Source organism: Globicephala melas, chromosome 1 (assembly GCF_963455315.2).
Source record: "Globicephala melas chromosome 1, mGloMel1.2, whole genome shotgun sequence".
NCBI lineage: Eukaryota > Metazoa > Chordata > Mammalia > Artiodactyla > Delphinidae > Globicephala > Globicephala melas.
In genome coordinates, this window is record NC_083314.1 from 129,319,542 (window position 1) to 129,342,769 (window position 23,228).

The window sequence follows — 23,228 nt, forward strand, 5'->3', positions numbered from 1 at the left end:
ATGTGGTGTATTGGAAGGCGCAGCAGATGTGAAGTGAGACCGGGGTTCTAGTCCCAGCTCTGCCACTTACTGGTGGGACAAAGCTACCAATCTTCTGCATAGGCAGTGTGGACCATTATAATAACAGCTTCACCTGTTTCCTATGAGGATTAGATGATCCAGGTGTCTGAAAGTGCTTTGTAAAATGCAACGTGCAGTTCACATATTAGTTAGTATTCGTGTTTATTATTAACATTGGTAATATTGATAAAAGTAGAATATCTGTAATTTATAAATAATACATGTCTGATAATAATAAATTATAGGTAATAAACATGTGAAATTATTGTAGAATGTAATAGGTACTTCAGAACAAAGCAGCCATTTCTCCTAGAAGATTTAATTTAGGGGTTTTCTAACCCTAAAGTTTCACTCCAAAGGTGTGCCAGTGGTGAGCTTGCTGGTTCATAGAGCCAGGTGGCCACCTTTGTGTCTTCCCTACCCACGTAGCTGCCAAGAGCAGCTTTGGGGGCCTCTACAGGGGCTCGGAGAGATTTTCCACACAAAAGCTTGTTCACCCTCCATGCTGGGTTTATGAGATCATAGCCAAGGTAGTAAATTATAAGATGCTATAATTCACTTTCCATAGGTGGTCTTGGCTGCATTCCACAGCCTTTTGGCTGAATGGTGGCTGATTTTGATGCACTGGCACAAAGTCAGAAATTCAGCCCAGATGACTGGTTTGCTGAGCGATGAGCAATAGTGTCAACAGATGAGCCGTTTGCTTTTTCTGTGGAGGACTTTTGTGTTCACTTCGTGTGTAGTTTCTAGCGTTTTGAGTATTTTTGAAGCGATGGAGAAACAGTAATTGTAGGTATTTTTCAGAGCTAGAGGTCAGAAATATTTGATGTACCTGTCAAGCTTCTTAATTTAATCTCTGTTCGTTGCCAGACACCAGAGTTGAGGGTCAGTTTTTTTAATCTGAATTCAGGATTGCTCCCCCAATTAGCACGTCTAATGGTTGGCAGATTTTATGTGCTAAAACTCTGGCAGGACTCTTTATGTGCATTTTATTATTTTTTCAAAAAGAGGGAAAAAAAACTGGCACTAATCTTGAGCCTAAAGTAACTTCATGTTTACCACAGCATTTCAAATACTATGTAAGAATTTGGCTCTATGTCCCAAAGCACAGTAATTTTTTTCCTTTTGGTTCCAGCGCTCCTCAATTCCACGGGATCCAAGCCAGACAAGTAATGGAAGCCAAGTGGCGCTTCATGTTTGCTGTGTAGATTCTGACAAATGTAGAGTAATTCTTCTATTCCTCAAAGCTGTCGCATCTTTGGCTCCAGAACAATTGAGGTTGCAGGCTAAGCATTGAAAATCCTCATCAGCCTAAGATGTAAACATACACTATTTTTCAATATTTTTTAAGGAAGGAATGAATTACACAAGTGTTTGCTACAATTTCTGAAACTTTCCTGTCAAAATGTCTGTCATTTATTCATAAGTTTATGTTGTAGGGAACTGTTTTAAAATACGTGTTTGACTTGTGTGTGTACAGTACAAATTACTTTGCATTCATCTCTGCTATGTGGGGTGTGTGTGTGTTTGTGTGTTTTGGTGGTGGTAGGTTAGTGTAGAGGAATGTTCTGCTGTGTTTAAAAATTTAGCTTTCTTAGAACAGATGTTAACATAATTAACTACTACTTACTGAAAACGGCTGGCAAGGATGAATTACACGTCACTTAGTGTACCCCGTTATGCCCACTGGGGCATAGCTAGGATAATTCTGAAAATTACTTCTCCAGATCTTGGCCCTGCACACCCACTTTTGGTTCTCTAGTGACTGAGATTGAATCATGAAATAATATTTTAGTTAGTAATCTAGTAAGATTTAATTGGTGTGGTTGAAATATAGGAGAATTTTATCTTCAAAGTCAATGGCATAGGTAGAGTGAGTGACCATTACAACTTCAGAGCAATTTATGTGAAGGAATTAACAGACCGAGTCAGTTAATTCTGAAGCACTCAGTTTAACATAACTATTTACACTTTCTTTAGCTGAAAAGTTTTGAAGTGGTCATTATTATGAGACATTCTAAAACTTAGGTACATGCTGTGGTAGATACTAAGAAATCTTTTTAGGAACTGACCTGGAGGGAACAGTAAGCAGAATTGGTCAAGGAATTGCTAGTTGTCTCAAATCTCTCAACTCAACCAGATAATATGATCTGGCTACTTCAGTTGTATAGTATATCCCACATGTATCCTTTTAACTAGAATTAAGGTAGAAGGTTTCTGAGCTTAAGAAAGGCAGGTGCAATCTCTGAGGGAATTCAATTTCATACATTTAAAAGCTAATTTTTATATTTAGCTGAAGATTCCTTTATGTTAAATGAGTGTTTGGGGGGGTGGTTTGAATAAAACTTGTAGTTGTATAAATAACAGGTATTCGTCTGGTCTCCTTGGTTTCTGTGGCCACCTATGTTCCTCTGCCCCTCTTTTCCCCATCCCCTTCCTTGGGAGGGAATCAAAAAATTCTAAGCAAACCCTGGAATTGTCCAAGGGCCTTAAAGGCCCAATGCATTTCATATAAATTCTCATTTAGGCAAGCATAGATATTCAGATAGGCAAAGCTTAGAACCAATTTGAGTATATAATCTTTTATGAACATCTTATACATACCATCCATGATGAACATCTTATACATACCGTTCATAGCCAGGAAATGGAAGTTTTCTTTATATTACAAAGTGAAATAGATATTGAGCCATTTAGCTTTGTAGTTCAGCTGAAAGCTGTGGGGCTTACATTATCCAGCTATTGCTTTCGTAGATACAGACATAGGCCAAGTAATTCTTAGTGCCCCAAACATTAATTCCATGCTTTTAAATCAGCCTCAACTCGTTTTAAAAAATAAAGTCTAATATTCACTTCCTAGTATCCAAAATCTTTTAGGGAACAAAGTAGAGAACAAATAAACAAATTAAATTGTAAAATATAAATAAACCAATTATTCATGTTTATACAGGTCAGAGATCATGACAACAGATTTTGAAGTAAGACCAGATTTAAAGAGTTAAATCAACCTCCCTCTTGGGTCAGTAGAAAGTATCTGCTAGCAATTGTCTGTGTTTTAATTAATTAATTAATTTATTTTCACTTTAATATTTTAATACATCTCTCTTCTAAATATAATTCTGTCACATATTTTTACACCTATATAAACAGCTTAATAAGTTATTTTAAGAAATGGGAATAAAATTAAAGGAAATAACACCTTAAATTTTTATTAATTAGCAAAAGCAAAATAATCAAAAATAAGAGTAATGAACTCTTATACAAGTGCACCATTTTCTACAACAAAGAAAGATAACACTTTCAAGAAAGTAAATAATTGTAAGAATATAAATAATGTACTTTCTTTAAAGAGCTCTATAGTTTACCTGGATCAGACTTATTGCATATGTTTCATAACAGTTTAAAAATTTATCCAGATTTAAATGTTAAGTCCCCAAATTTATAACATTATATATCACATTTCATTCCAGAAGAGAAAATGACCTGGTCTCAGGGATAGTTGCTTACAGCTTGGATATTTTGTAAACTTTTATATGAAGTATTAATACAATTTCTTTCATTCAGACAATTAAAACAATTTTCCTGGAATACAGTAGGGTACAAAATGTGTAGAAATCTTACAGTTAAATGGGATCAAATCAGACAGCATTTCCCAGACCATAAAATCTATGAAGACAGGAAGCAAGTGATTTAACTTTCAAGATGTTAATTTACAGATCTAACTATTCATTTATGTTTGACATTAAAACAAATTTTGAATAAGTACTGTTACAGCATTTTTTTCTAGGGACAATCTTATACTGGTTGGGTTATTCTGTCAGTTATTATATATTCATTATTAGATCATATAATTAATGGGAGCCTACTCAGCTTTGTTTCATTTCATTAATTGTAAGGGTGTGTTTTTATTTTTTTTAAATGTTTTTCTTCCAGTTTTATTGAGATATAGTTGACATACAGCACTGTATAAGTTTAAGGGGTACAGGATAATGATTTGACTTACATACATCATGAAATGATTGTTTTTTTGTTTGTTTTGTTTTGTTTTTTTGTTTTTTTTTTTTGCGGTACGCGGGCCTCTCACCGCTGTGGCCTCTCCCGTTGCGGAGCACAGGCTCCGGACACGCAGGCCCAGCGGCCACGGCTCACAGGCCCAACCACTCCGCAGCATGTGGGATCCTCCCGGACCACGGCACGAACCCGCGTCCCCTGCATCGGCAGGCGGACTCCCAACTAATGTGCCACTAGGGAAGCCCGATTGTGTTTTTAAATCAGTGTGTATAGTTTTGTTTTTTCACTTTTGTTAGCTAAGATGCTATTATGAAAATAAAATTCTCTAAAATATTTCTGAAATGTTTGACCATTTTTAATTAAAATCGTTACTTTTTCAATTAGAGAGGTTCTGGTTATTAATGCTTGTAAACATGAATTACCCTTTTAATTGGTCTGTTTTCCACATTCCTTCCCCTTGGAGCCCAAAGCACATTAATCCTGAAATATCATTTCTGTTGCAAGGAAGACAGTCTTCCTCTAATTTAGGTGAAGGCTGTTCTGGTAATGGAGACTGCACAGGCTCTTCGGAGACCCCATTGCCTTTTCCCTTCCTTCCGGGGCACCGTGTTGCTCATGTCTGGCCTTGTGGCTACCTATAAGATACCAACAGTGTCTTAGAAGGAAAGATTCCCCCAAATAAAAGTTCTTTGTTATTTGTGGGTCTCTTCATGTCGCTGTACAAAGTGAAGCTGAGACTGTTGGGAACAGAAGCCAAGGCCCCCTAGAGAACTAGACCCCTGGTCAGAGAAAGCAAAGGGCTGTAACAAGGTTAGGGCTGTGCAGCATTTTCACCTAGTAAATGATCTCTTCTTAAATTTAATGCTCAAACACAGACCGTACGATTGGCCTTCGTATCCTCGGATCAACCAGCCAGGGATTGATCTGCTGATCAGTAGGACCGACTATATTGTGCCATTTTATAGAAGGGACTTGAGCATCCTCAGAATTTGGTATCCATAGGGACCGTGGAAGCAGTCCTCCACGGATACAGAGGGACGACTGTATTGTGGTTTTCGAGATAGGCTCTGACCCAGCACATGCTCTTCTTCAGCGCCTTCCCTACTCCTGTCCCCTTTTCCACCTGGCTAACTAACACCTGCTCTCTGTGAAGTCTAAGTCCAGGCCTCGGGCAGGCAGCCCTCCCAGCCTCCTTCACAATTGATGCCTCCTGTGCAACATCTGTAAGGGCACGTTTCAATCAGGATGGGCTTCTCTGCCAACTTCTCACCCTCCCACACTCGACTGTGAGCAACTCAGGGTCTGGGACTGTCATTTGTCTCTATCTTTAGGTTGCACGGTGCCCACATAATAGTAATACTCCTAGATAACTGCTAAAGGAAACTTCTTTATTTGTAATAAAGCAAAGAAATAAATAGTCTGTGTTGGCTTAAACGGAGACCATGTGTCATGTCAGCATGTTGTTTTAATTTTATTTTAACTTTTCTAGGAGGCAACCAAGTCTTGTGTCTCTGTCCAACTCTCTAATTAAAGGTTCTGGCGGGAGTAGGGGCTAATGATTTGATGTTGACTCAACTTTGAGCATGATAGCGGTAGTGGTTGGCCAGATAGTAATTTGTAAACGGGACAGCCATTTGAGATGCCATAACAGGAAGCTGACTGGAGTCAATGAATATTCTTCCAAAAGAAGTACAGGTTTAGTCATTGTTCACTTACATTTTTATTCAAGGTTGCATTGTAATGATGACTGGAATTTTTGCCTCATTCTAGTGAATTCATTTCTCCTGCCTTCCAAATATCTGACTATGGCCCTTTCTCAGGTAATGTCAGGGTAAATATAGTATCACCACAACTATAATTACTTTTTCCTGTAATTATTTATGTATTGTCTGTTTTCCCCATTATTTTTACATTCCACATGGCTGGTGTCTCTTAGGTTCCCTCAAGCACCTAACAGTGCTTCGTGCATAGTAGGTATTCAAGACATATTTGGTGAATGCAGTATGAGCCTTAGTGATGTATGTCACTGAAGGGTCACTGAATTTTTAGAGGCTTCACGTTGTGTTTGTACAGTTTTTCACAGCCTCGAATTAGAAGTCTTATTGATTTCACATCACTTTAAAATTAAATGTTGTGTAGTGTCAGATTTCACAGTTCTCTGCTCTTGTGGAGAGACGGAGGCCAAAAATACTGTGTTGAAATATAGATAAAAAAAGGAAAAAAAATGGCCTATGTTTGACACGGTAAAGAGAACTGGCCTCAAAATGGGGTGGTGTTTTCAAAGAGTGGCTTGTGTTTTATAGCTTCTGTGCCTACTCCCAAAGTTGTGTTAACCTACCATAAACTAACCAGTCCGTAGTGCCTGGGCATATTCATTTTGGGCCAAACTGCTCTGTCTATGAAATTGTACTGATGTAGAAGTAGCTTTGGGCCACTTGTTTTCAACTAAGTGCTACGAATGGGTAGAGGGGACATTTATAATATGTGCTGAAGCAGCTGGATGATATTACATTACTATCCTAGGAGTACTGAGGAGTGGTTATTTTTAGCTTTCACCTGAGCAAACATGACTCAGTTTGTTGACCTGAATCCATCTAGTTCCTTTTTAAGTACACAAACTATTAATCCCTAGAACCACGCTGGCGACTGAGGCCTTCCTTACGTATAACTGTTGGTTAGTTGACTGTGGCTTGTTCAAAGGTCACCGATAATTTCAGCTTCTCCCATTTCATTCTTTTCTCTTACAATAAAATCCCTCACACTTTTTAAAAATATAAAGACAGAAATCAAAGTTCTTTTGATTTTAGACACTGCTTTGTGATCTACGTAGTCACATTGTTGGCCATAGCTGATGAAAACACCTTCTAGAGTAGGCAACCAGCTAAGAGCTATAGACTTTGTTTTTGGCTTACTTTGATATGCTTTCTACATAAGAAACACCTGGAAATTCACTTTTAGCTGGAGTAGGAAGTTGTCTTGAACTGTAAACATATTATTCAGGGAACATTAACTGTCCATGTTTGAATAACAGAATGTCTGTTTACTTTCTCAAATGATACAAGTGTTTCACCTTTTGAGCACTATTAGAAATGGAAAATGTTGAATTATCTTCAGGTTTTTAAAGTTATACAAAAGGTTTTTTAGACTAGATTTATTCAAGTGAAGAAAAATACTTGTGATTCTTATAGTACAGCTTGAGATGCACTTGCGGCTTCCCAAGTTCATTGCCATGATATTTATGAAAATATTAGTATTCCTGGGATTTTTTTTCTTTATGCAAGAAACACTAGACTAATGAAAGAATGAAAATAATTCAGGCTGCTACAAAGGCAGGCGTTCACCGTGTCCATTAAAAATGCAGCCTTTGTGCCTGTAAAGTGTTCAGCTTCTCTGTTATTAAGTTTGGAATGTGGTTTTGGAGCTTAACTAGGAACTCAGATAGTTATTTTTCATTTTGGTCTAAGGAGGGAAAGACTTGTTTTTCAAAAGGAAAAAAAAAATAAAGAAAAAAGGTTAGGTTCATTTTGGAAGAATAGAAGTTTTAAAATGTAGTAACTATTTTCTGCAGCAAATAGTCAGTTTGAGTATGTTGGCCAAAAATAGAATTCATGACTTTTGTCTCCCTGTTTATTCTCCAACCACATTAAAAGAAGTTTAGTTAAATGTGCCATTTGGTCTTTGTAACGTTGGTGGGCTATTTAGCAGAGTCAGGATAACCAAAGTTTGATTGGTTCATATTTCTAATAATAAGTGAGATGTCTGATTTTAGATGGATTAGGTGTAGAATGTATTCATGATACAATTTTGAGTTTTAAAGAAAAACTTCCCTGGCCTGGATTAGTGGTGGCTCTGTGTTGTGGTATTCAGGATACTACATTGAAGAACTTTCAGCCAGAGTTTAGGAGTGCTGTGTTTTCTGGTAAGTTTTAGTAGGCATCATCCCAACTTTCTGGGAACGTAACATTTTACTACTCAAAATTTACTGTTAGGATTGATATTTAGGGGTAGAAAAATGTGTATTTGAGCACTAGAAGTAGAGCAAAATATTAATAATACACACTCTTGCATCATAAATGACTTTTCCTCTTGCTTTACATATTCCTCTAGTTGCTATTTGATCTCTGTCAAGTAAGAGATGATTTCTGTTCATAAAGGGTCTGAAAGCACTGTGTGTCAAGTATCATATGTGCAAAATTAAACATATTTAAACCATGCACATAAACCAGATTTATGTTTTCCTTCCACTACTTTCAGAGAAAAGTTTTATAAATAGATTTAAAAATATATTGTAGTAGAAGGATCCACATGAAGAAAACTATGAAAATTTTCAAAGAGATATTAAAATGGACTGCAGTTAATAGAGAAGTGATCACTGTTCTTGGGTGGGAAAACTAAATGTCAGGAAAGGATGCCAACTCTGTCCACATTAATTTATAGATGTAATGTAATTTCAGTCAGATCCCAGCAAAAAATATAAACATGAAATGGCATGGGGGAGGGGTTTTACTCTATCAGATATTGATATAAACCATCAGTTTACGTGACTTAAAACCATGTTGTGTTGGGCCATGAATTTACAGTCCAATACATGGAAATAGACTAGATTGTCCAGAAATATCTTGTATACATAAGATAAAGGTGCTGTCATAAAGCAACAACAAAGGAGAGTTTGTTCAGTAAAGAATAATTTAAATATTTAGAAAAATGAAACTAGATTCTCACCTCATCCCTTATATCAAAATAAATTCCACGTGGATCAACTATTTAAATATTTAAAAAATGAAATTGTTAAAAATGACTAGAAGGTAAAAGTTTATTGAATTTGGAGATTAGAAAGTCTCTCTATACACAGAAGAATGGGAAAAACATAAAAGTGTGGTTGTACATGAAATCTGGGATTTCTCTGTATTAAAATATGCCATAAACAAATTGAGACAGCAGAGGGAAAAGTTGAGGTAAATCACTAACAAAACATATTAGGCAAAGAATTATTCTTATTTATAGACAACCTTTACAAAACAAGGGGTGGAGGGTTATAGGTAAATTAGAAGAGTGTATTGTGTGATTATTTTGCAACCACTAGTTGAGAAATTTTAATTACATAGAAAATATAATATAATAGCTAAAATTAATTCTATATTTTTTCATGTACTTTCAAGCACTGTTCTGAATACTTTTCATATGTTAATTTGTTTAATGTATACAACGACTCAGAGAGTGTGACAAGATCTGAGACATCGAGGAAGTGATTCCAAGGGAAATCGAAGCCAATGACATTGTGTCTTCTGTCCACAGTCCCCTCCCCTCCATGGAGATGAGTCCTTGGTTCCAGTTCATGCTCTTTATCCTGCAGCTGGACACTACATTCAAGCTATTATTGTTGCCATTTAAGAGATAACAAGACTAATACACAGACAGGTTTAGAAATTCACCCCAAACTTTGCTAGCTTGGATTCATGGTGACACAACCAGAAATGAGAGAGCCAGGCAAGTTGGCTTCACAGCTTGTGTTATTTACCACTGTTCTACCCTACTTTGCTAAGTGATTAAAAAGAAGAAGCTACAAATAGGTATGACCCTATTTTGTAACGATATGTGTTAATATTAGTATGTATTTTAAAGTTATACAAATTAATTCCTCTATAAATTTGTATCTAGTTACACACTCATAGAAAAGACAGATAATACTTTGATATTTTTCCAACAGTGACTACTTCTCTTTAGTGGGATTTTGGGTAACTGTTGTTTTGAACTTCAACATTTCTGTATTTTGCAAATTTTCTGTTATAATTATGTGACCATTTTATAATCACAAAATTGTGTTGTTAATGTTATATATTTCAAATTTGATGATCCCTCTTGAAATGCATGTATCATATTTTAGTATACCCTTGAAGTGTCAGTCAGTGTTTGGGTTCCATCCTCTGATAGGTACATTAAATGGGGGCCCAAAGTCAGAAAACTTCTTTCTCTCACTCAAAAGCAGTGTTGCAGAATTTCAGAGTTAAGAAGAATCTTAGAAACCAGCCATCTTGGTTGAATTTTAGAAGCCAACCATCTTATTTCTCAGATGAGGATCCTGAAGCTACTATAGATTTAACCAATTTACCCAAAATTACCTGAGAGTAAGTCATTCAACCAGGCTTCAGACCCAGGTCTTCTGACTTCAGACACTGTGTTCTGTGAAGCCCCAGAGGTCTCCAAGCCCTCAGGCAGGTGGAAAGTGAAGCACAGTTGATTTCTGTGACGTTTGTTTGGAATGATGAGGGAACTGAAGAAAACAAATGTATTCTTTCAATAAATAACCGTCACTGAAAACAATGGGAAGGCTCTTGGGGATGCTTTATGATGCCTCTGGAGGTCACTGAAGGATCCTCACCCGGATTTTGGAGATCTCTTGGTATTAATGACCTCAGATTATAGAAGGTGGTGTGAAAAATGGAGAGAGGACAGTAGTGGAAAGAGTATTAGACAGACATAGGCACTTCCATGGATGATTCTTCTAAAACAGGAAAATATTCTCTTTTCAGCTCCAGGACCCACAACGGCAGTGTCCTACATGTCAGTGAAATGCGTGGATGTCCGTAAAAACCATCACAAGGCAAAATGGTTAATGCCTTGGGGACCCAACCAGTGTGACAAGATCCGAGACATTGAGGAAGCGATTCCAAGGGAAATCGAAGCCAATGACATTGTGTTTTCTGTTCACATTCCCCTCCCCTCCATGGAGATGAGTTCTTGGTTCCAGTTCATGCTGTTTATCCTGCAGCTGGACATTGCATTCAAGCTGAACAACCAAATCAGTAAGTGCATTCTCCCCATCCCTCTCCTATCCTGGAGAATTTCTCTCTTCAGGCTTTTCAGAGCCAGTTATAATAACAGTAAAATAAGAGTATTACTAGTGACAATTATCGACTGCTTTCTACTTACTAGACACTTTTCTGAGTACTCTACCTGAATTAACCAATTTAATTCCTAGAGGTAGGTCTTATTTCATTTTACACATAGAAAACTCAGGCATCGGTGAGACTGCCCAAAGTCAGAAGGCTAGAGAATGGAAGAACTGGAATTCAAAGTCAGGTGGCCAGAGCCCTGCCCTAACCAAGTTTCATAACCCCTCTAGTGCCGAGAGGGGACTCATCCTAGTGGAGTGATTTGAGGGTTTCTGAAAGGTTGCATCTTTGCAAATGTCTTTTCTGGCTGGGCTTTGAGTGAAGCCATTGCCTTAGAAAAATATACCTGTCAAAATGGGAACACCAACCCACAAGCACCCATTTTCCCACAAACCGGGTTATTTTTCTAGCTTACTCAGTTGTGATTCAAGACTCTGAGGGCATGAGGCATATAAACATTTTGTGAGGAGATTATTGGGTGATTTTGGAGAGGAAGATCCACTTGTGGCATCTGAGGACAGTACAGGGAATCTGAAATTGAGAAGGAAGAGAACATTTTTTACTGAAGCAGGATCAGGGGTGAGAGTGAAAGAGAAAAAGGTGTGTTGAAGACAGCTCTGCCTAGGGCCTGTCCATGGATTAAAGCACTTTTTCAATTCTAATTTTCCTGTATCAACAATTATCTTGATACACAATCACATTGATTTTACTCTGTTTAGGAGTTGGAGCAGTATATGTGCCTGGTTGACATTTTATCTGGAACAGATTATGCTAAGATAATTTTTCAGAATGTAGAGTTTCCACCCTACCCCTAATTCCTTCAGTCTCTTACCCATTATTTCAAACTGTTTTTGAGTACCCACTACGGCCACATACCAAATTGATGGCTGGACATGTGGTTACATGTGAAGACACTGTCCTTCAAGGGGCTTATAGTTAAGTGGAAATGACAGGCAAATAACAAGTCATTACAGTATAGTGTGCTAGGTGCTGTGACCAAGGTATACCCAGGAGCTGTGGGAGCATAAAGAAAAGGCTTCAGAGCAGAGAAAGGGAAGGCTGCCTTGGTGCGCATACACACACGTGTGTGTGTGTGTGTGTGTGTGTGTGTGTGTGTGTGTAGAGGTGAGCAGACATATCTTTGAGGTGAGTGTTAAATAGTGAAAACCCTGACAGAGTTGGGGTGAGGGTGGGTGCAAGTGGAAGAGCACTTTAGGTAGAAGTAATGGCTGATGGGCACATCTGGACCTTCATAACAGCATTCAAGTGGTACTTCCCACATCCCTATTCTCTTGCCTATTGACTTGCTTACCCATTCATTGCTTGCATAACACATTTGTTCATTCAAGCTTTATTAAGTCTCAACCATGTGTTAAGCAGTAGGTACTGAAGATGCAAGATTGAACAAAGCACTAGGGAAGAAGTGGTTGGGAGAAAGATACCTAAACATACCATAAGGAAAGATAAGTGCTATAACGAGAGGAATATGCCATATAATGTGTGAGATTCGGGCAGGAAACTGCTATGAGGTTAAAAACTGAGACTAAAGCTAGTGTATATATCTTGAGGTTTGGGTTTTCATATTCCTAATTCTAAGAATGTATTCAAGAAAAGGAGAATTACAACAGTTGGAGGAGCCATGGTAGGCTGACATCGGTAGGTTAACTGGCTTATTTATGTTTTGGTGTGAAGGTCCAGGACAGAGTTCTCTGTTATCTGGTTGCCTGTTGTGTATTTCAAGAATAATGTTCCCAGACAGACTCCTAGCTCCAAGTATAAAGGAAATGATTTACTCTGTAATAGAAATTAAATAATTGCTCCGTAGTGACTGTATTAGTGCTGGGTATAACAAATTATCCTGAAATTTAGCAGCATACATCAATAAGCATGTAGTATACCCCTCTTTCTCTGGGTCAGGGATCTGGGTACAGCTTAACTTGGGAGTCTCTGGCTGAGCTTCTCTTCTGAGGTTGCAGTCAAGCTGTTGTTCTGGTCTGCAGTCTCATGAGAAGGCTTGAAGGCTCGACTGGGGGAGATCTGCTTCATGTGGTCACTCATGTGGTCGTTGGTAGGCCTTGTTCCATCACCACATAGGCCTTGCCATGGGGCTGTCTTACAGTAGGTCCCCCCCACCCCCCAATAAGGGCTAGTGATGAGAGAGAGGCAGAGAGAGAGAGAGAGAGAGAAAACGCAGGTGCCTAAGACAGAAGCCACTCAGTCTTAGAAGTGACATCTCATCTCTTCTACTGTATTCTATTGGTTAGAAGTGAATGAGTGAGTCCAGCCCACACTTGAGGGAGATTACATAGGGCATGAATATCGGGAAATGGACATCATTGAGGACCAATGAGTTGATCAATCAAGCCTATATGATGAAGCCTCCATAAAAACCCAGAAGGAGAGCTTCCAGGTTGGGGAATCAGAATGCTTCCACGTGGCACCATACTGGACCCCAAACTCCATGAGGACAGAAGCTCCTTTGTTAGGGATCTTGCCCTATGTATTTGGATGTTGATTTGTATCTACTTTAATATCTTTTGTAATAAACCTATAATCTAATGAATAAATGGGTTTCTGAGTTCTGTGAGCAGCTCTAGCAAATTAATCAAACCTGAGAAGGGGGTTGTGGGAACCTCTAGTTCGTAGCTACTAGGTTAGAAGTACAGGTAACAACCTGGACTTGGCAGCTGGCGTCTGAAGTCTAAGGAGGGGATCATGGGATCCTCCAATCTGTAGCCAGTCGGTCAGAAGCGCAGGTAACAACCTGGGCTTGTGATTAGTGTCTGAAGAGAGGGGCAGTTTTGTGCGACTGAGCCCTTAACCTGTGGGATCTGATGATATCTCTGGGTAGATAGTGTCAGAATTGAGTTGAATTGTAGGACACCCTGCTGGCATCAGAATTGTTGGATGTGTGGGAAATTTCACACCCCATCCTTACTGGTGGTCAGAACCTATCACATATCTTAATAACTTCACAGATGAATTGTTTCCCATCAAATATTAATTCTAAACATCAAAAATGCCTATGTTGGGGCTTCCCTGGTGGCGCAGTGGTTGAGAGTCCGCCTGCCGATGCAGGGGACACGGGTTCATGCCCCGATCCGGGAAGATCCCACATGCCGCGGAGCGGCTGGGCCTGTGAGCCATGGCCGCTGAGCCTGTGCGTCCGGAGCCTGTGCTCCACAACGGGAGAGGCCACAACAGTGAGAGGCCCACGTACCACAAAAAAAAAAAAAAAAAGCCTATGCTGGTAAGGCTTTAACTAAAACATTGCTATATGTAAATGAAATGTGAATGCATCTTATAGTTTTTTTTCCCAAGTACATCTTCAGGTTCCAAAATATATTTTATCTTCATCTAGAAAAAGAGTGGACTAAAGATTCTTTATCTTAGAAACATACTTTAATTTCTTATAACGTGAGGGTCTGCACTTAATAGGGGCACACTAAAAAATTATCTTCCAAGCGGGGGCTACTCTTCGTTGTGGTGTGCGGGCTTCTCATTTATAAGACGTGGTAGGTCTGGGTTTTACCCTGATCCTTATATTAAAGAGTATGTACAGCTGCCGGTTCACTTCTTATATTTTATCATTGTTTGGATGCCTTTCTGACAGCAAGAGATGGGGCAGAAGAAAAAAGATAAGTGTGGTGAACAAGATCCTATTATATGTGGATGGCTTTCTGTTTAATCAGAGATTCAGCTCTAGCAATATTACCTCAAATGGAAGGAAAAGTCAGGCCAATCCTGTTTTTTCTTTAAACTTTCCTAGACAGTCTGTGAAATAAGTTTCAGATTTCAAGTAGTAAGAGATTTCACATTTGGACTATGAAATTAAAGTTAGGATTATATGTATATGTGTATATATATATATATGTATTCAGAGTTTTCATGTATCTTTGAAGGGTCTTTAAGCAGATAAAATAATCTAAGGAGTGTATATTTTAAAGGACAGTCATTTGGTGCTAAATTTTATTCATTTTATTTTCAAATTTATTTATCTATTTTTAAAATTATTTATTTATTTATTTTTGGGTGAGTTGGGTCTTCGTTGCTTCGCGCGGGCTTTCTCTAGTTGCGGCAAACAGGGGCTACTCTTCGTTGCGGTGTGCGGGCTTCTCATTGCAGTGGCTTCTCTTGTTGTAGAGCACCAGCTCTAGGCATCGGGCTCAGTAGTTGTGGCACGTGGGCTCAGTAGTGGTGGCTCTCGGGCTCTAGAGCGCAGGCTCAGTAGTTGTGCTGCATGGGCTTTGTTGCTCCACGACATGTGGGATCTTCCCGGACCAGGGCTTGAACCCGTGTCCCCTGCACTGGCAGGCGGATTCTTAACCACTGCACCACCAGGGAAGCCCTGTTTATTCCTTTTAAACTTTCAAGTTAAGATGATACAGGTTTTGGCTAGGATTTGAAATCTTGACAATCCATCAGAAACTGAATAAGCATTGACATTCACTTTAAAAACTGGTCATTGTTTCATCAACTTCAAGATTTCATCAGACTGATGTTTTTCGGAGGGAAATGATGATATTATAGGGTAATGTATAGTAATAAAAGTGTTTAGAGAATGTGTATATTTTATTTGATCATTGAGAAATACGATATTCCATGCTTATTATTCAATAAAAGTAATCCATACTTGAAAAAGCAATTTTAAACAGAATCCCTACTCTCATTGTTAAAACATAAACATTTAAAAAACCTACAGTTGTCATTCAGTAATAAGTATGAAAAGTAGTAGCCAGTTCAACTTGTAAATGGTGATAATTTTAAAACTATAATCTGCAGGATCTGGGAAGGGAAAGCCAGTTGAATAGAATCTAGTTCTAGATACTTAGAAAGTGGACCTTTCAGTAAATGCCAATTACAGGTGGCCCTCCATATCTCATCCTTGGATACTGAGGGCCTATTGTACTATGGTACTTTGTATAGGTGACTTGAGCATCCGTAGGTTTTGGTATTTGCTGAGGGTTGGGGGTGGAGGGTGGTCCTGGAAACAATGGATAACGAGGGATGACTGTACAAATTCTGAGCAGACCTTTCTGTTGAGATCTATGTTTGGGCCACTGCTAACTTTTACCTGAACATTTCAGAGGCATGGAATTAGCGTGATTGTCAGGGCACAAACGTGGTGCTTCTATAGAGCTGAAAGAGACAGAGAACTTCAGGTTTTGCTCTGGAGAGTTAGAAAATGGAGGGAGTGTGAGTGGACTAAAAAGTGTCAAAAAAATGTCAACCTAAACATCTGGTGTCTAGATGGTTGAGCATTGAGAAAAATGAATGCTTATTTATGTGATGGGCTTAGATTGTTCTGTAACAGCAAATTCTGTTATTTGAAAATATCCTCTAGAGTGGGTGTATGTCATTTTTTTTAAGTGTTTTATCAGTCACTTAATTTATGTATGTATTTGTGAAATACAGGTTTGAGTTGGCTAAAATGGTACCCACTTGTAATGGAATGTCGCTCTACTGATTACAACTGCAAGTCACATACTTAGCATAACCTCAGACTCTACATGGGGCTTCTTTTGAGGAACTTGGGTGGAGAGATCAAAGAAGGAGGGTTTTTTTGACATGTCTCTACCCAGCTTTCAAATCTACTGTTGAAATAGAAGCACTGAAATTCTTTGGCAGAAAGCCTCAAGGTGGATTGATCTGTCTTGAGTAGTAAATCTAGGATTTCAGGGGTCTAAAAATCCCTTAGGCTGAAGAAATACTGATAAATGGTGTGGGATGGGGAAAGCCAGAGCGTTTATTCTGTTCTTAGGTAATGAAGTCATTATGTTTTGCTTTGAACCCCGTGCTGTACGCTATAATTAAATATTGTCTTATTTGCTTGTTTCATTCTTGCAAATGACTACATGTAACGATGGAATTATTTCTATAACAAGTGATTTTTCTTTTCTCAACTGAAAACATTTCTGTACAACATTTCTAATAAAAAAAAAAAGTAGAATGATATTATTACCCAGTCATTTTTCAAGTTAGATGGCTGAGTGTCCTGGGAGGAAATTGCCTAACTTTTTATGAAATGATTGTGTGCTTCCATTTGTGTATCGATTATAGAATGTTAGTCAGACACCACATGAAGACAGTTAGAATAAAGCAACAATCTGCTGACTGTAAAAAATAAACTGTTATGTTATCTAAAATGATTAGGGGCGAATTTATAGAAGGAAGAAAGACGGAATCCTAGTGTGATCTTATTGTTGACCATCAGCAAGAGTCATGCTTCTTAATTCTATTATATTTTGAGATGCCTCTTGGGAAGAGTCCACAAAGAGAGCTTAATGGGGCAGAGGATTCTGTACACCATAAAACTACAGCTACTGTGATGGAACAGACCATTGGTAATATGGTATTCACATAACTGGAATTCCATGCTTCATCAGATAATCCTCTTTAACAAACTATACCGAAGCAAGTCACTGAGAAGAAATCTAATTCTACCCTCCCACTCCCATTCCCCCACCTCCCCTAATAGAGACCTTCTTTGATTCATGACCATGTCACAGTCTCTATAAGAAACGTTTCTGATTGGACAGTTTTTATTACAGGCTGGTGACACCAAGATTTTTTAAGTTACCTTTTAAATTTCTTTACCTGCCCCAGAGTCAATGTGAGCAGAAATAGAAACTTCAAATTTTTCCTCTCCTCTCTCCCCTCCCCCTTAAAAAAAGATAAGCTGAAAAAGCTCAAAACACACCGGAAAGATGTGGCAGACTTAAATGGAGTGGGGTTTGAGGTGGTGGGTAAAAGTTAAGAGGTTGTCACTATTTGAGATGGACTTACACGGCCAGTCCTTTTTCTTATGGAGTCGTGTTTCCCCTTCAAACAAAGGCTAGAACCTAGAACTTACAAGCATGACTCAGTCTTACCTACTGACTTGAAACAGAAGAAAACTGAAATCATGGGAGAAGACCATATTTTGTTGATTAACCCAGGATAGTGACTATTAAGGACATCATGTTAGTTTACTCTCATTGATAGATTATCTTTCCCTTTGTGGGAATCATCAGGCACAGCTTTGGAATTAACCATTGTGAACGTGTTTATATTGGCAGGAGCGTGGGAACCTTTGGCTTTGTTTGATTTGGGTGTGATGGGTGTAAGCACGTGACTTGGACAGCATCACTATAAAGCTGTCTGGATCTCTATATCTGGCTCAATGGTTTCGTGTTATATATTTCCAAATGAAAAAATCCAGTTGAGAAACAGAGTTGGCCTCTCAAAACCTTCCCAAGATGTTTTATTAATGTTTATAGTTTGCTTATCCAGTCCCTCCCACTTCCTTCCAGTCATTCATTGATTTACCAGTCAATTTAACATTGGAAGCTAGATCGTTTTGGATTGGTCTTTAGTCTTAGCAAAACACTCATCTATGGTGTTGAATAATTTGCAGTAATTGTTACTAAACATCAACTGTGTGATTGCAGACTCTGAGCACTGGAAGATAGGTTAGAGTGCTGCTGGTCTAATTATCTTCAACCAGGAGTCTATGGGTAGGGTTCAAGGGCCACATGAGCCCCTGATACTGTGTGAAATTTTAGTCATATTTACTTATGTGCATTTTGGGAGTAAAAGGGTTTGTGGCTTTTGTCAGGTTTTCAAATGGGTGTTTGGCCCCAAAATGTTAAAGAACTAGTCCTTTAGTTTACTAGATGAGGAAACCTTACAATACTTGCCCACTGTAGCACAGCTGGCTGGAGACAGAGCAAGATCTCCTGGTGTATATCAGCCATGTAGGCAGGTGGATGGTACCTAGCAACAAGTAGCTACCGTATACAGGGCAGTGAGCCTTCTGCCAAACAGCGGCCTCTAAGATTCTTGGACAGAAGTTGTGCTGGTCTTTCTAAAATGGTGTATTCTCTCTGTTTTTTCAGGAAATGTAGTGCAGTCTAGAATCTAGACTAGGAGGTAGGCTGGTCCTGTTTATAGTGCCACAGCTGCAGATCACCCATGTGTCTCATTTCCTGCTCTGAGTTTAGAATATAAATGAGGAGATTCTCTTTGCATCCATAACAAGTATATCCTGGTTACTAAAATAAAAGCCTGGTGACATCAATGAAAAATGGGAGCAGCAGAGCCACCAGCGGCAGCAGATTCCTTGTTGGCGCTCCACTATATAGAAGGTGTCTTTGTGCTGTTACCTCCTCTTCTAATTTGGGGTATTTTTGTTAATATTTAAATGCCAGCCAATCACCACATAGCTAATATGAGGTTATTTTATGGGGAATCATACCTTTATTTTGGGTAACCTAAGAAAATATGAAGTAAAATTATTTTCTGAATGATGCTTTTCAAAGCAAAAGAAAGTTAGATGGGGAAAGAAAATCCTTTGTTAAGCAGAGCAGAATTCTACTTGCAAAGGTGCCAGGGATTCTACAATGGAAAAAAACACTTTCTTCAACATCTACCTACTGTCTACACGCTGATGCTAGAAATGGTTCCAGTTCCTCTTTTGCTTTAGTAAGTTAGTGCTAATGGTATTAGTAGGAGAGGTAGTAGTAATTCTTTAAAGGAAGAAGAGGTTCTGGTTTTTTAATTGTTCTGGTTTAGGTTGTTTCCTAAAGTAATTGTCCAATGAATCTATCTTTCCTGCCCCACTGGTTATTCATATTATGACCACAAAGGAAAGCCCAGGCCTGACCTAACAAGCAAGATTATGTGTTCTTTAAAGGTAAGGGTTGGGGGAAGATTGTAAACATTTAAATTTAGTATCTTCTAAAAAGTTACTGTCAATGTAGAAAAGAGTTTTAATAGTTGAAGTTGTTCAGCAATGAAAAGGCTGTCTCTTCAAGTAGTGAGCAGCCTGTCATTGGTAGTAATCAACCAGAAGCTGGTTGAGGGGGGAATCATAATGATGACCCCAAGTGATAACTTGCATTTGGTGGTGATTTCTTTACAAAGTACTTTTGTACTAGGGGTGCTGGTGGTTGTCTGTGTTGCCAGCCATTTGCTTTGGCCTCATGTCATTTTCCTGCAGAACTTGTCTATCTCTCCTCTCTGAGTGTGGGCTTCCACCGTGCCTGCTGAGTGGGCACCTGGCCACATGATCAGTCCCCCAGCCACAACTGATTGGATTAGGATGGGCCCTTGCCCCAAGGGGGAACAATCAGATTCTCTCATAACAAATCGGGATTCACTATTTCTAGGCCCACCTTCATTGGCATTTAAACTGAAAAGTCCTGGGGGCTACCTGGGCAGGAGGTGTTGGAGATGTTGGAGAGAAAAGTTGTTTGGCAGATTGGGAAAATCAGATGCAAAGAGAAAAATGGAGACAAAGGACCATAATTATGGGGTATAATTATGATCAACTGCAAATGATGAATCTCTCTCTGACAGTTTTCTCTTCCTGGTTCTTGTTCCTCAAGCTTGTCAGCACTTTGTGTCCTGAGTTTCTTGAGATACCTTTGTACCAGCTAATTTCTGCTTAAGCTAGCGTGCCTAAAATCCTGTTACTTGCAAGCAAATCATCTCTGATTAAGACAACTTTATTTTATTTCACCTGATCATCTTAATAGTTCTTCTCCCTTCTAAAATCAGAGGAAACTGAGGATGAGAGAAGCTAAATGATTTGTCCAAAGTCCCCCAGCTGAGAAATAGAGGGGCTATAAGTGAAAGCAATCTTGGAACTCTAGTGCCTTCATCCCACTGAGTCTATGGCATGAGTCCATCCATAGTGCCCTGGAGAGCCTTCCTGATCTGAGTGGGAAATCATACGAGATGACTCCTAAGGTTCCATCCATTCTACATCTCTTTTGCGGAAGAGTCCATGACTCACTTAAGATTTTTTGGCTCTATAAAAATCTCATGAGTATCCCTTCAGCTTTGTGAATCAGTTACTTCAAAGACCCTTAAGTGTAACCATTTTAGAAGATGCTGCTCAGTGGGGATGGATGCCTCTTTGTTCGTGGGTGAACTTAGTGTTGAAATGAGTGAGTTTTCTTGTCTTTTATTTTGTTACGTGTTACCTTGTGTTCATTTCTAGTCCTTGGGTAGGCAGACAGGGTTGGTGTACTGGAAGTGTATTTTTAGTCTGACATTAAAAAATGTATCATAGACACCAACACAGGAAACAGTTTTTTAGGTGAGTCAGTATACAAATAACCTCAAAGAGTTTTCATAAAGGGATGGTAGATCTTTTAAATTTAACAGTCCAGTTTCTGAGGCCCCCCTCCCAATGTCCTGCGTTCATTTATTGCTTATTTATTGGGCTTCTACTATGTGCTGGCATTTTTTACTCAGGAATTAAGGTATAAAGATAAGTCCTTATCTTTCATAATACAGTTTCAAAAAACATCATGACCCTTCTTTGTTTACTTCTCTCTATCCTGAAAGACTGAATTTTGAGGGCAAGGACTGTATCTTGTTCATCTCTGGGTCCCTAGCACAGCCCCTGGCACAGTAAATACTTGAGATGTAGTCAAAAGAATTAGGTGCTCACTGTCTAGTTCAGAGAGAAAGAAACAAAAAAATCACACTAATGTGTTCAGTGCTAAGTGCCCAGAATATTCTGTGAATACAGAAGGGGAAATGATGAACTAACTGCGAAGATAGTTTTTTAACTGAGTATTGAAGGGTGGAGTCTTAAAGGAGATGTTGGAATTTGTGACTGTCTACTATCTGATGGCAAAGAAACAATCCAAGGGCAGCCTTATTTTGTTCTGGGAAGCCAGAGTTTTGGGGCCAAATCCCCGACCTATCACTTATAAATTATATGACACTTTTGGTAAGTTTGTGAACTTCCTTATACTTCATTTTCTTTAATCAACAGAATAGATATAAGAGTAGTACCACCCTTATTAGGATTGTTTTAAGGATGAAACTAGAATAAAATACACGTGAGGCCTCTACATAGTAAGTGTACAGAGTAAATGCTCAGTAAAGGTGAGTTATTATTCTTGGACTTGAGCAGAGAGAAGAAACGTGAGTTCTGGAGAGAATATAGTAGCCCAGAAAGAGAGGCAGCAGGGTCAAATGTGCAAAACAAGGACCTGGGTGGATGATGGCCTTAGGCCTTTCATTACTTCAGGACAGTGGTTCTTAACTTTGGATCAAGGACCTTGACCTTGGGAGAAAAATGTGCATAAGCCCCATTCAAATATTTTGTATTCATACTTCAACAGAAGACCTGAAGGTCGTCTGTGGAATTTAGAGGTTTATGAATCTCAAGGTAAGAGTTCCAACTTCATGGTATAGGTAGACCCCATGAGTGCCAAATTTCATGTTGATCACCACCTAAGCAATTGGAGAACACCGTAAAATAGAAGTTATGGGACATTCTCAGCATCCTTAGGAGAATATGTCCACAAGGGATGATTTAATTTTATTTGACTGTAAACATATGAATATGTAAATTAAAATGTTTGGGAATAGAGTAATAAGTCAAGATGGGAGCGGAGGTATGTGGGTGACAAGCTTTTAGAGGTCTGCAAACTGAGATTATAGAAGGTATGTGACTTCTCCAAGGTCATCTGGTTTGCAGCTGAGAAAGGCAGAACTAAGACCCATATTTTTCCACCGTGAAATACTGTGAAATGACATGTTGTATGCAAAGGACAGTAAATTTACTTGTTAGAGGAATTCTAGATTGGAGAGAAAAGATAAGCTCCTGAAAGATAGAGGGCCAGTCGGTGAGTTGCCTTGATGACCGGGCTAAGAAATTTGGAGTTTGATCCTTGAGAAAAGGAATTGAAAATCACATATTTAGGGCTGAAATGAAATGTGGAATTCAGGATTTGAGACTCATAGCTTGTCCTTTGAATTATACAGCAGCTGGAAATCGAATTTCTTTTTTTTCCATCTGGACTTCTCGCATGGTGGTCTTCCCGACGGGAGGGCATCTGTGAACTTTTTAATGGGAGAAGTCGTAAAGCTGTGTTAGGGCTGTGTTCGCACAAGGCTGGCTTCCGAGGCAGGTAAAATCGAACTCCCCTTTTTCTTTTCAGTTACAGACACAGCCATTGCTGCCACCACCAGCTGAGTGACTCGGAATCTAGGGGTTGCCAGTAATTGTGGGTTTTAAGTCACAGAGGAGAAAGATAAGAGGCAAGCAAGGCTGGTTTTTTCACAATTAAATGTTGCCTCTCGGGCTTCTCTGTCGGCAGGAATCCAAGAGGTCAGGACCCACCAGCCATATTATTTTTCTCCCTGGCTGCCTGCTGTCATTCTTATCCCCTCCTCATTCATGGGAACGAAGAAAAGGTGGGTTGGAAATAAAAAGCTTGTTCTAGCCTACTTTTTCCTTTACGAAACTTGTCAGAAACA

The 23,228-nt window shown here is 38.9% G+C and overlaps 1 protein-coding gene across 4 annotated transcripts in view; it reads left to right on the top strand.

Annotated features, from left to right (window-relative positions):
• The window catches only part of WLS (Wnt ligand secretion mediator), a 106,535-nt gene that overhangs the window by 26,455 nt on the left and 56,852 nt on the right, over positions 1-23,228 (top strand). For 3 of the 4 annotated variants that reach the window (XM_030865907.2, XM_030865906.2, XM_060304398.2), the window contains exon 2: positions 10,602-10,874. The exons of the other annotated variant lie outside the window; for it this stretch is intronic. In XM_030865907.2, coding sequence (XP_030721767.1) covers positions 10,602-10,874 — 273 coding nt within the window. The remainder of the gene's footprint in view (positions 1-10,601; positions 10,875-23,228) is intronic. 4 annotated transcript variants of the gene reach the window in all.